Source organism: Emiliania huxleyi (assembly GCF_000372725.1).
Source record: "Emiliania huxleyi CCMP1516 chromosome Unknown EMIHUscaffold_21, whole genome shotgun sequence".
Taxonomy (NCBI): domain Eukaryota; phylum Haptophyta; order Isochrysidales; family Noelaerhabdaceae; genus Emiliania; species Emiliania huxleyi.
Genome location: NW_005200507.1, coordinates 823,352 through 836,161, shown reverse-complemented (window position 1 = coordinate 836,161; position 12,810 = coordinate 823,352). Strand labels below are relative to the sequence as shown.

The 12,810-nt window shown below is 63.6% G+C and overlaps 4 protein-coding genes across 4 annotated transcripts; all 4 read left to right on the top strand.

The window, feature by feature from the left end:
• Positions 1-2,218: 2,218 nt before the first annotated feature.
• On the top strand, positions 2,219-3,433 carry EMIHUDRAFT_309902 (hypothetical protein; the record flags this gene model as incomplete). Its single annotated transcript, XM_005780919.1, has 2 exons — positions 2,219-2,784; positions 2,878-3,433. 2 exons carry the CDS (start codon positions 2,219-2,221, stop codon positions 3,431-3,433), a joined length of 1,122 nt encoding a protein of 373 aa, XP_005780976.1.
• A 916-nt stretch (positions 3,434-4,349) lies between these two features.
• EMIHUDRAFT_42351 (hypothetical protein) lies at positions 4,350-5,486 on the top strand (the record flags this gene model as incomplete). Its single annotated transcript, XM_005780918.1, has 4 exons — positions 4,350-4,421; positions 4,528-5,012; positions 5,051-5,058; positions 5,146-5,486. Coding segments are annotated over 4 exons (906 nt in total), but the record flags the coding sequence as incomplete, so codon positions are not given.
• Positions 5,487-7,402: 1,916 nt separating this feature from the next.
• On the top strand, positions 7,403-8,658 carry EMIHUDRAFT_100007 (hypothetical protein; the record flags this gene model as incomplete). Its single annotated transcript, XM_005780917.1, has 2 exons — positions 7,403-8,316; positions 8,388-8,658. The coding sequence occupies 2 exons, from the start codon at positions 7,403-7,405 to the stop codon at positions 8,656-8,658; spliced, it is 1,185 nt and encodes a 394-aa protein (XP_005780974.1).
• Positions 8,659-11,832: 3,174 nt separating this feature from the next.
• Positions 11,833-12,753, top strand: EMIHUDRAFT_434822 (hypothetical protein). The gene has a single exon (XM_005780916.1). It carries the CDS (start codon positions 11,915-11,917, stop codon positions 12,578-12,580), a length of 666 nt encoding a protein of 221 aa, XP_005780973.1. The 5' UTR covers positions 11,833-11,914; the 3' UTR covers positions 12,581-12,753.
• Positions 12,754-12,810: the final 57 nt, after the last annotated feature.

Sequence of the window (12,810 nt, the reverse complement as noted above, 5' to 3'; positions counted from 1 at the left end):
ATCGATTTCTCTTGACGATTTCACTTAAAAACGCTGGTGCAGATGGGGTTTTCTCTATAGAAGTCGGAGCCTTGCGTCCAAGGAGAGGCAGCGTGCGGCTCCATGGACTCGGCCATCTCCCGCGGGTGAGAGGGCGAGAGGAAGCATTCCCGCCCTCTGAGGCGGCCGTCCGAGTCGAGGAGGCAACCACACAACCATCCCCGCGGGTGTGGGCGGCCTTATCGGCCCGCTATGCTAACCCAAAGTCGGCCCTTCCTCGCGGTCGGCTGCGGAGGCCCCTTAGCCCTAGCCGGAGCTAAGGGGCCCGGCTTTTTCTGCGCTAACCCTAGGGGAAATCGCTCCGGAAGGGTTCCCGGCACCATCGGGCGGCGCCACACGGATGGAGGGAGTCGGGTTTGCCATTGGCGGGCCGTGAGGGCGCTGAGAACTCAAGGCTGAGTTTTCGCTCCACTTTCGATGTGGCGGAGTATAGTTATCGAGGTTCTCGAGGTGGATATCCTTTGGCCGCGTTGGGTAGCGAGGATTGGTGTGACGCGATCCACGCAGGCGTGTTTTCTGGCGGCCGACCGTCAGTGCACGGAGTTGCCCCTTCTCCGACTGCCCCGGCTAGTTCCCGAGGTCGTCGGGTGTGACCCCTGCGTCCCCCGAGACCTAGTGCGGGTGGGTTGGAGGGGGCTCGCTGCAGGGAAGGGCTGTGTAAGAAGCCGATCCCCGTAGTCCGCCCCACTCCTCCCCATCGGGCCGCATAAGCGGCCGCGCCTCGCAGATTCGTTTCTCGCGCCTGGGTCAGGCGCGCGGGGCATCCCCCGGGTCGCTCGACCAGCGATCCGAAGAGTGGCCGCTATGCGAGGGACAGAGCGGGGCCCTCGGGGTACACTTCCTACGCGATTTCTCAAAAAGGAGGACTCTGCTGACAGGGTTTGCGACGAAGAGTTTTTGCGCAGCGGCTCAGCACCAACCTTTGCATCGCAGGGGCTGGCTGCGTGGGCCCCCACCACCGGACTCCGTCGGGCTCGCGTCTCCCTGCCCACGCGGGAGCCTGGGTGGAGCGCAGTGTGTGTGTATATGTCTGTGTCTGTGTCTGTGTCTGTGTCTGTGTCTGTGTCGGTGTCCCTGTCGTGTCGTGTCGAGAGCTAACTCTCTCGCACTATAGCCGCTCTCGGTCTCGCCCTCTCTCGCAAGCCTTTCGCTTTCGCCTCCGCCGGGCCCGGCCCGCACACTGCGCACGCTCGACAGAACCCGGACGATCGGTGCGTGTTTGCTTCTCTACGAAAACACACAGACTCCCGCAGCGCCATCGTGCATCGAGAACGAGAGACTTTGGCGAGCCAACGCAGCCGAGAGTCGAGAGATAAAATCTCCGCAAGACGGGCAAGTCGCAAGAGACTAGAGAGAGTCAGGCCGCCCGCAAGAGAGTCAGCTGTCAGGCCGCGCACAGCGCGAACTAGAGCGCGAACTCCTCGCCGTACTGAGCCTAGCGCAGCGCGAACTCGCCGTCTGAGCCTAGCGCAGCGCGAACTCGCTCCTGTTCATAGCTGCGCAACCCTAGCCGAGCTCCATTTTTTTGCCGTATGGGTATGCTTCTTGCTTGCTTCGTCCCTGCTATCCTTCGCTCGCCGCCGCCAGGCGAAAATCTGCCCAGGCGTCCTTTAGTAAAGAAGAGAAAAGAAATCCGCGGTCGCGCTCTTTGCGGGATACGGCTGGCAGCTCACCTACAACGGCAAGCTCTACGAGAAGAAAGAACTTGGGATGTGCGAGCTAGAGAGAGAGAGAGAACGTTTGTTTGTGATTGGTGGCAGCAGCGAGCAGCGAGCGCGTCCTGTCCGACTAATTAGTCATTGTTGCGTAATCTGTTAATGATCTGTGCCTCAAGCCACCTCCAGCTCAATAGCATCAAAAAGAAAACGCATCCCGTGGAAATTGCTGGAAGCCGCGCGCATCTGCTTCTCCAGCAGTTCCATATTGCCACCCGCACACGAGCATCCGCCCCCTTGCACTTCGAGTCTCGATGCTCGCCGCGCTTCCTCTCGCGTGTGGCTTCGCTGCGCCGGCGCTCCGGCCGCGGAGCGTGGCGCCCGCAGTGTCCCGCAGCGCGCCCCTTCCATTCATGGTCGCAACCCTGCCCAGCCCCGAGGCTCCGTCTGCCGCCGACTATGAGGCCGAGACGGTTGAGGACATTATCGCCCGCATCCCTCTCAGCGGGCTGCAGGGCAAGGCCATGCGGGTGGAGAAGTCGGACATTCCGACAAAGGCTCAGGTGCGACAGGCGATCCCGGCTCACTGCTTCAAGCGCAACACCGCCAAGTCGATGATGTACGCGGCCATCTCGGTCGCGCAGTCGGCGGCGTGCCTTTGGGCAGGGACGCTCATCCCGATGAAGGCGGCCTTTGCGCCGCTGTGGCTGGCGTACGCGGCCGTCACGGGCACGGTGTGGACGGGCATGTGGGTCGTCGCGCACGAGTGCGGCCACAAGGCCTTCTCCGACAACCTGAAGCTGCAGGACGCGGTCGGCTACTTTCTCCACACGCTGCTGCTCGTGCCGTACTTCAGCTGGCAGCGCTCGCACGCCGTCCACCACGCGCACACGAACCACATCACCAAGGGCGAGACGCACGTGCCCTTCGTCGTCCACGGCCGGGAGGGCATCGAGAACGGCGGCGGCGAGCACGACCTCGAAAAGGCGGAGAAGCTGGGCAAGCGGGCGTGGGGCACGCTGCAGCTCGTGTTCCACCTCGTCTTCGGCTGGCCCGCGTACCTGCTGTGGGGCGCCACCGGCGGGCCAAAGTGCGGCTCGAGCCTGCCCGCGCGAGCGATAGCCGCGGAGAGAGCACCTCTTGACCCGAACGCCCGCCCCGCCGCCTTGCCCCGCCTCGGCAGGTACGGCACGTCGAACCACTTTGTGCCGGTCAAGCCGTTCAACACCAACCTGTGGCCCGCCTCCTGGCCGCTCAAGGTTTGGCGCTCCGACCTCGGCATCGGCGCCATGCTCGGCGTCCTCGGCCTGGTCGCCTCGAAGATTGGCGGCGCGCGGCTGGCGATGCTGTACGGGGCGCCGTACCTCTTCACGAACGCGTGGCTCGTGCTGTACACGTGGCTGCAGCACACCGACGTGGACGTGCCCCACCTCACCAACGACGAGTTCTCGTACATGCGCGGCGCCTTCCTCACCGTCGACCGGCCGTACGGCCGCGTCTTCGACTGGCTCCACCACAAGATCGGGTCGACGCACGTGGCGCACCACATCGACTGCACCATCCCGCACTACCACGCGCGCGAGGCGACCGACGCCATCGCAAAGGCCTTCCCCAAGGCGTACCTCTACGACCCCACGCCGATCCACACGGCGCTCTGGCGCGTCGCGAGCAACTGCATCGCGGTGAAGCTGCAGCCCTTTGGCGGGCGGTACACGTGGGTGCCGGTGGGCAGTCAGTAGGCGGGCAGCCTTGCAACATGGACGCATGTCGCATGTATAGCTTGGCTCCGGCTTAGCCCGATCTGTCTGCGCATGCGGCCTTCCCGGCTTAGTAGAGGGGTGGCGGTCCTTTTTCGGTTCAATCTGCTGTTTGACGTCTATGCCCCCCCCCCTATTTTTTGAGCTAGCCTTCGATGTTAATAGAAACAAGCGAAGGGACATGTAAAAAAGAAAGAAAGGAAACAGACAACCCAAAGGGAGGGATCTCGAGGGAGGGATGGGAGGACGGCACGCCGCCACCACACAGGGATTTTAAGAAGAGGGGTGTGGTGCGCTATCCGTCGCTAAAGAAAGAAAGAAAGAAAACACACAACCCAAGGGAGGGATGGGAGGACGGCACGCCGCCACCACACAGGGATTTTAAGGAGAGGTGTGTGGTGCGCTAGCCGTCGCCCACCCTAGGGAGTCTGCCTCTTCCTATCTCTCTTCGCAGTCTCTCGCCGCTTCTCGCTGCAATCTTCATGCCACCTCGCGGTCGTCCCACTCTCGTCGTTCTCTCCCTTGTCATTTCCTCCTCTGTCGCGTCGTTCTCTTCTGCCTCGTCCTGTGACGCCGCCGCCTGCCGGTACCTTGTTCTCGCGGCTTCTTTCGCCTTTCGGCGCAACTCCGTCCTCCTCGCGGCGTATCCTGGCCCCTCGAGTCTATCGAGCTCCCTCCGTCGCTCACCCTTGCGGATGGCGCCAATTGTTTTTTTTCGACCGCGGCCAGCCTCGCGCCAACGATGTACCCCGAGTACGTGGAAGACGACGGCCGCTACGACGACCCGGAGGACGGGGATGGCAGCTTCGACGACAGAATCGCGACCACCGGCCTCCACGGCTTCAGCGGCCGGCCGTACGTGCCTCCTGCGAGCAGTGCCGACGGGAGCGGGCCCAGCTTTGGCGACAACATGGAGTCGCACTTTGTCGTGCCCCGCCGGCTGCGCGACAAGCCGTACGAGCTCATCGAGGTGACTGCTCGCCCGGAGAGAGCACGACGGGGACGCTTCGCCAGGCCGCCGGCCGCCAGGTAGCCGCCGCCGAGCCGCGCACCCGCCCTCCCGAACGCGTCCGCAGGCGGCCAACGACTGGCACTATGCGATGATGAACGACCTGCCGCGCAACGAGTTTTACCGCTCCGCGCTGCGGCAGCTCATCACGCCCGAGTCGTTTGTCCTCGAGATTGGCGCCGGCTCCGGGCTGCTCTCCATCATCGCCGCCTCTCTGGGCGCGCGGCGCGTGGTCGCCATTGAGGCTAACATGCACCTCGCCAACGTGGCGCGGCAGATCATCCACGCCAACGGCTACGGCGACCGCATCCACATCATCAACAAGATGTCGACCGACGTGAGCCCCGAGGAGCTCGCGCAGTACGGCGGCAGGCCGACCCTGCTCCTCTCCGAGATCCTCGGCACGCTGCTGCTCGGAGAGTCGGCGCTGCACTACGTCGCGGACGCGCGGAGGCGGCTCCTCGGCCCGGGCGGCGCGGTCGTGCCGCCTCGCGGCGCCCAGTTCGCCACGCTGGTCGAGTCGTTCGACATCGCCTCCATCACGTCGGTCAAGTCGTGGGAGGGCGAGGGCTAGCCGAGATGTCGCCGAGATTGCCCCGTGCGCGGCGGGTGCGGGTCGCGAGGAGAGGCGCCCTCCCCACCTCCCCTGGCGGTGTGCCTGCCTGCCCACCTCCCCTGCCGTGAGCAGGCATCTCGCTCGACTACTTCAACTCGCTGCAGGACACGACCTCGATGGTCTTCACGAAGCAGTACGGCTTCCGCTTCTCCTCCGCCGCCTACACCGAGCTCGCGCCCCGCACGCCGGTGCTCGCGATCGACTTCTCCGCAGACGAGGTTGGTGTGTGGGGCGGCGAGAGCCGGACGACCCTGCGGGCGACGCGCGCGGGGACGGTGCACGCGGTGATGGCGTCGTGGGAGGTGTACGCGGGCGAGGCGGACGCGCTCTGCATGGCGACGCACCCCGACGCGACGCTGGGCAACTTCCCGCGCGACATGCAGTGGGGGCAGGGCCTGCAGCTCATCGAGGACACCTCGGTGGACGGCGCCAAGCCGGTGCCCTTCGTGGTGCAGGAGGGCGAGCTGCTCACGCTGGTGACGCGCTACTCGGTGGACGGGGTCACGCTCCAGTTCGAGCTGCTGCGGGGGGCTTCCAGCGAGGAGTGACACCTCGGAGTCCGCCACGCCCTGGCACCGTGACGGGGCGAGGGCCGCGGCCAGGTTTTTACCGTATTGATTGAGTATGAGACAGAGAGAGTGGATGTGTGCGACCGCGGTGTGCGTCGGCGCGAGCTATTGCCTATCGTCGGACTCCGCGCAAGGAGAGAGAGAGCGGTTGCCGCGCTCTACCGCGCCCGCGTAGATCCGATCTCGCGCATTGCGCGCGCTTCGCCTTCGGTCTCTCGCACGTGGGTCGCTCTCTCGGACGCTTGCTCTCTCGGATCGTCCGAGCTCTCGCCCCTCGGCTGAGGCGGCCTGGGCGAGACGGGGCCTCGAGAGGCGAACCGCACGCGGCTCGTCTCTCTGATGACGGGCTCTCGCTAGGGCTCTCGTTCCGCGGCGCGCTGGTAACCGCTATCAAGCCGCTATCTATGCGCCGCCGCCGGCTTCGATTATCTTGGTTTAGTCTCGACACAGCGTGCGACGACGTCCCTCTCCGGTCGCGCTCCGCCCACAAACTCTCTCTATCGCACAATCCCCCCACCGCGGTTCCAAGACGGGTCGTCCAGCTGCGTGTTCAGGCAGCACTTCCACGCCGGCTGTCCATTACACCCCTCGTGATGCCAGCCGCAGCGCGGACAGGCCCAAGGGTGCCACCCTCTCTCGATGACGTCGCGCGGCTGGATGGAGAGCGTAGAGCGGCCACGCCGGTTGGTGCGCTGGTCGTCGGCGGTGCCGTAGAACAAGTTCACCGAGAAGCGCACTCCGCCGCCCTCCTGGTCGGGATAAACCTCGTGCTGCTGCCCGTCGAGGATCATCGCGTCGCCGTTCTGGAGCAGCACGTCGTAGCGGTTGCCGCCTTCGTGGAGCGGCAGGCCCGCACCGGAGACGGAAAAGGTGCGCGGCGCACCGAGCGACAGCGTGACCTGCCGGCAGTTGTGAGGGTGGCGCAGGCACCGCTGCTCGCCTTCGTACCGGCAGCAGTTGACGAGGATGGGAAGGATGGCGTCGCCCGGGTGGAGCGACTGAAGAAGCTCAAAGATCTTGCACACAACTGTGATGGTGCCTCTCAAGCCACCGTGGCGTAGCGCATACTTCCACTCGAGCTGGTCGACTGCAAGCAGCGCAGCCCCGTCGGGCTGACCAAAGCCGGTCCAGGCCATCTTCCGGCCGCGCGAAGAATCGTGCTCGCAATTCTTCCATTCCACCGAATGGCTGAAGAATCGAACGAGGTCGTCGAGGTGCTGCTCTTCGCACCAGCCGCCATGGACCATGTTGAGGCGCCGCGCCATGCAGTCAATGCCACGGCGAAGCGCAAGCTGCGGCGGCGGCGGCGTGGCGAGCGGAGGATGGACGGCACCCGACGCTGCAACTTCCGGCGGAGTGCTGCAGCTTGCCTCTCTTTCTCGCTTTGGCCGGCGTGCCTCGCGCTCACGGGCGAGCTGCCCAAGGACTGCGTTTTTCATAGGCTTAGCCCTGTCTGCTATTGCCGCAGCCACTCCTCGCTGCTCGGTGTGCCTCTCACAGTCTCACAGACCAGCGCACATGGCGACGGGAGGTATTCCGAGCAGCTGGGCCCGTCGAGGTTCACAGCCTTGTTATTGAGAAGAAAATACCTCCGCTGCTGGGCGCTGTGTGCTGGCGTGTGATTGTTCACAGCGGGTCGGCTCTCCGCTTCCGTGAGTCTTTTGTCACCGCTTGAGCCGCGCACACTGGCGCCGTTGGACACCATCTACCCTGATCGTCAGGAGTGACGACCTCAGTCAAAGCACTGCGGTTGCCGGATGATAAGGCTGCGTCTGCGCGGACCTGGCGGTCTCAAGAACGTCGCGTTTGAGAGCTCTGCCACCGCCGCAGCCCTCCTCGCAGAGGCGTCACAGGTCGCACAAAGCGAGAACGGCAATATTGTGATTCTCGCCGGCTTCCCGCCGGCAGAGCTGAAGCTGGACGAAGCCGACACGCGCCCGCTCAGCGCGCTGGTGCAGACCGGAGACACGCTAACCGTCAAGCCAGCTACAACGGCACCACCTACAACGGCACCGCCTGCCACGGCACCGCCTGCCACGGCACCGCCTGCCACGGCACCGCCTGCCACGGCACCGCCTGCCACGGCGCCGCCTGCCACGGCGCCGCCTGCCACGGCGCCGCCTGCCACGGCGCCGCCTGCATTGGCTTCGACGCCGGCGCCAGCGCCAGTAGCACCAGCACCAGCGCCGCCGCCGAGCGACGACGACCCGGAGCTCGCCCTCGCCCTCGCGCTCTCGCGTGGCGAAGTCGGCGCTCCCGCCGCTCCGGCGGCGGCCGTGGCGGCCCCTGCCCCGCCCGCCGACGGCGAGGACGCGGTGGTCCGCCGCGTGATCCCGGCAAACAACTCGTGCCTCTTTGCCGCCCTCGCCTACGCGCTCGAGGGCGGCGCCGCGTCGGCGCAGGCCAAGGCGCCGCAGCTGCGAGAGCTGGTCGCGGCGGCGGTGCGGGACGGGAGCGCGGCGGGGGACGACCGCTACAGCGAGGTGATGCTTGGCCGGCCGCCCGACGAGTACGCGGCGTGGATCCTGGACGCGGAGCACTGGGGCGGCGCGACGGAGCTCGACATCCTCAGCCGGCACTATGCGACCGAGCTGTGCGCGATCGACGTGATGAGCGGGCGCGTCGACTGCTTTGGACAAGGGGCGGGCCACGCGCAGCGCGCAATGCTGCTGTGCGGACGCGGGCTCGCGGGCCGCCGCCCGCCGGCGCGAGGTTGCTCTCACTGGCCGGGGCTGCGAGCAGGTACGACGGCATCCACTACGACCTCCTCGTGCGGACGCTCTTCGACGGCGCGCCGGAGGAGCTCGACGTGACCCTCTTCCGGCCGGACGACGCGCGCGCGCTCGAGCAGGTCAAGCTGGTCGCGGCGGAGGCGCGCCGCAACCGCACATTCACCGACACCGCCTCCTTCACGCTGCGCTGCCTCGTCTGCCAGCGCGGGCTAAAGGGGCAGGCGGAGGCGGTGGAGCATGCCCAGGCGACCGGCCACGCCAACTTCTCGGAGTACCGCTGAGCCGGAGAGAGTCCCTCGCGCTCGCGGCTCCGGGCCCGTTGCGCCGCGTTTCTGCTTTGGTTTATGATGAGCGGCCGTTTGAGTGCTGCAGACACAAACAACTCCCATCGAGCCACGACTCCATTGTGCGGTCTGCCTGCTTGCGCCACGTGGTTGGGCCGCGATCCCGCGCCGGCGGGGGCCGGGGGGCGGCCCCGACGGACATGCACAAAACATGTCATGTGCATGCTCATCTTCAAATGGATCGTCCCTTTGAAAGACATCTTTTGGAGTATATCCTTCGGGAGTGCAGCAGTCATCAGCCTCACATCCAGGCAGCAGGGCCGGGGAGCTAAGAAGCGCACCCAGCGGGCCGGATGATCGGGATCGGGCTACGGGCTAGAGAGCCCTGACCCCTAGCGCCTAGGGGGGTGCGCGTTCGCAGGGAAAGGGCCGTAATAAAGTAAACACGGGTGCTCTGGGTGCTCTCCGAGGGTTGTACGGTTAGTTCCGTGTACCGGGTTTCCCCTTAACTGCAGAACGCCCCCTCTACTCGGAGCTAACGGACACACAACACTGTACTCCACGCACGTACACCTACACGGATACGCCTCATGTGCTGTTCCCGGGCATTCACACTATGTTCCTGAGATAATCTGGCGATTATATCCATAAGGGATTTCATCCCTTCTTGGAGTGGAGATTCGTGTTTTGGTTCCGGTTTTGGGTAAAACGTATACAGCGAACGCGATGCGGCCCCTGCCTAGCTTGCTGCTTCTATGCGCGAGCTACGGCGGGACCGCTATCGAGTATGGCTCCGCCTCCGGCCAGTCAGCAGTCTGGCCTCGACTATTGCATCGCCGAGGCCGACACCACCAGCGACATGACAGCGTCGACCACCATGGCAGCTCCAACGTGTGCGCTACCATGGTGGACAAGTCTTGCACCCTACATGTCAGCCACCACCTGGGCGCCTGGCGTGTGCGAGCACAACCCCAATCGAGCCGAAGGATCTGAACAATGGGTCCAGTCGGTCTCGTCGAGCACGTTCGAGCCCGCCATTTGCATCGACAATTCATTCTGGAAGATTTCAACTTGGGTCAGAACACCTAGAGGACATGTGCGCCTCGCCCCACACGACCTCTCAGGCTATAGAGCACATGCCACAGCCTGCCCCTGAGGCGTCATTCACTCACGGCGGCCACTTTGATTTTCCGCCCCTTCGCAGTCAGCCACATGTACATGTGCACCCATGGCCCAAGAGTCAACTCGGCTCGACGGCTTTAACCATCGTGGGGCACGGACCTTCTGCGACAACCCAGCCCCTTAGGAGGCTTGCGACACACCTTTCGCCGCCAACTCTGCTGGGTCAATGCAACGGGAATGGTTTCCTTTGCCTCCAAAATGTTTCACGCAAAAAGTCCTTGAGCCCTTGTGTAATGGGACAGAGGCAGTGCCCTTGTGTAATGGGACATGTCCTTCTGGAAAGGAGTTTGCCATCTACTTCCAAAACGGGACTCCCTGGAATACAACGCTGGGATCTACCCCTTGGCAGAAAGTCCTTCCCCGGGACCACTCGGACACGTCGAGTGCAGGAGAGGCAGAGCCCTTGTGCAATGGGACATGTTCTTCTGGAAATGGGACAGAGATAGTACCCTTCAACAATGGGACATGTGGTATCATTTGGCCACTCCATGGAACCACCGATGCTGCGAAAGCTCTTTGCCTTGATCACCTTCGGCGACGCGGCAAGCGCGATTGGGTCAGATACGAGCTCCATTGGAACTATGTGTTCTCAAACAAGAATTGCGCTCGGGTGCAGTCCGCATGGATGGGAATGATCTGGCCATTTTTCTTTGCTTTGCTCTCGTTGGGTCCCTTTTCCTTGCTTACTCCCTGCTGACAAGTGCACTGACAATTGGCGACCAGTTTGCTTACCAGACCGTTAGCAGCCTATTGATTATCCAAGCGTGGTACGGATTGCGACACTATGGTGCAAGCTACTGATCATCAACCTGGGTATTCAAATCAAGTGGGTCTTTGACTGGTATTTTTGCCTTGCGCCAGCTGCATTTGTGATATGCGGCATCATCCTGCTCGTTGCTTGGGGCATTGCAATCTACAATTTCGTGCGATCCCTCTTATACTTCGCCAGGTATGCATGCCTCGTCGTCTTTGAGGTCATCACCAGCACTACTGTCAAAACCGTTTGCTTCATTTGGACACCTATTACCACCACCATCTCCGTTGGGTGCCCGACAGCAAATCCGCCGTCGGCATGGCCTTCGATCCCGTTGCCTTCAAGAAGACCAAGCACATCTTGCGCGCCGCCGAATTCCTTCGCGATCTCGTCAGCCGTGGCGTTATCTCTGTCGAACACCTCCCCGGCGTCGTGATGCTCGCCGACCTGCTCACGAAGGCTGCCTCGCGGGCCATCTTTACTGGCCTGATCAAGCAGCTTGACGACTTTCATGCCCTCTGAATTTGTTTGTCCCTCTCGCGCCCCGCACTCGGGCCAGGAGGGGCTGTTCCCGGGCATTCACACTATGTTCCTGAGATAATCTGGCGATTATATCCATAAGGGATTTCATCCCTTCTTGGATTGGAGATTCGTGTTTTGGTTCCGGTTTTGGGTAAAACGTATACAGCGAACGCGATGCGGCCCCTGCCTAGCTTGCTGCTTCTATGCGCGAGCTACGGCGGGACCGCTATCGAGTATGTGCGCCCGCCCGACTCCGGTCCCAGAGTCCCTTCCTTCGCCCGTCAGGGCGAGCCCTCGGCTCGTCCCGGTCCCTTGCTCGCCTTCCGGGCGTTACCAGACTGCCTCTGTAGTCGTTTTTGATGCCTCTTCCTCGGCTGTGGCCTCGACTCCGCTTCGCCTTCGACTGGTACCGCAGCCTCCGAGAGCGTCGACGGCGGCATTGGATCGTGTCGCCACCCCTCCCAGGGAGGTCGAGCCGGCTCTCCCTGGTCGGCGAGTCGCGCCCGCATCCGCGGCCTCTCTATCGTTCTTTGCTGTATTTTTGTGCTAGAAAGAAAGAAAGAAAACAGACAATCCAAGGGAGGGATGGGAGGACGGCACGCCGCCCACACACAGGGATTTTAAGAAGAGGGGTGTGGTGCGCTAGCCGTCGTATTTTTGTGCTGTGAGAGCGGCCTAAGAATTCTTTTGCTCGGACTGACTTGGAGCACTTGGAGTGCAGTCGGTAGCCTCGACTGACGGGCCGCGCACTGGGGCCGCGGGCAGTCTGACGTTGGCGCCCACCTCGCCTCATATATGCCCTCCTCCGTTCTGCTCGGCCGGAGCGTCGGCGGGCTCTCTGGCCGGAAGCTCACCTTCCGTCCTCAGCTCTTTTGGCAGGAGGTGCTCCCGGAGCACGCAGTCGCGGCCAATCTGCAGTTCGAGTGCGACTTTGAGAGCGGCAAGAACTTTGCACGGCAGCCACCGTCTGATCCCGACGAGACCATTCCGGCCGACGGCACCTACGCCCTCTCAGTGGCGCGCTGCGTCAGCGACGACAAGGTGCCGTCACCTGCAGACGCGGCGCTCGCTACTCGTGCGCTGCGAGAGGCGGCTGCCGTCGCGGACGACGACACGGCGCTGCGCCACTTGCTGTCTTCGTGCTACTGCCCACGCAGTGCACTCGGGCCCGCGCTCTCGGAATGCGCGTCGCGCGACAACGCTGCGGGCGTAGCGCTGCTGCTTGCTGCCGGCGCAGACCCGCGGGCCCCGTCGGACGGGAAGACGGCGCTGCACGTCGCTTGCGAACGAGGGTGCGAGAACGCCGCGCGGGCGCTCATCACCGCCGCGTGCGACACGGTGCGCGTGCTCAGTCTGGACGGCCGCACGCCGCTTCAAGCCGCGCGGGAGTGTGACCACGGGCCGCTTGCGCGGCGGCTCGAGGCGCTGGCCGGTGGCGGTCCACAGTCTCAGCCTACGTGACACACATAAGGGGGGAATGTGCACAAGTAGGAATCCTGGACACGAATACAGCCACAGACAGAGAGAAGAAGAGAGAGAGAGACACTACGTATTCATCAGACGAGATCGGACGAAGAGCATTATGTGTTTTAGGCGTGTAGAGCTAGAGGACAGTTTGATTTCGTTCTCGTTCACACCGCTCTCGTGAAATAGAGTGCACCCTCGCGGTGCGGTAAAACCCCGTTTTCACA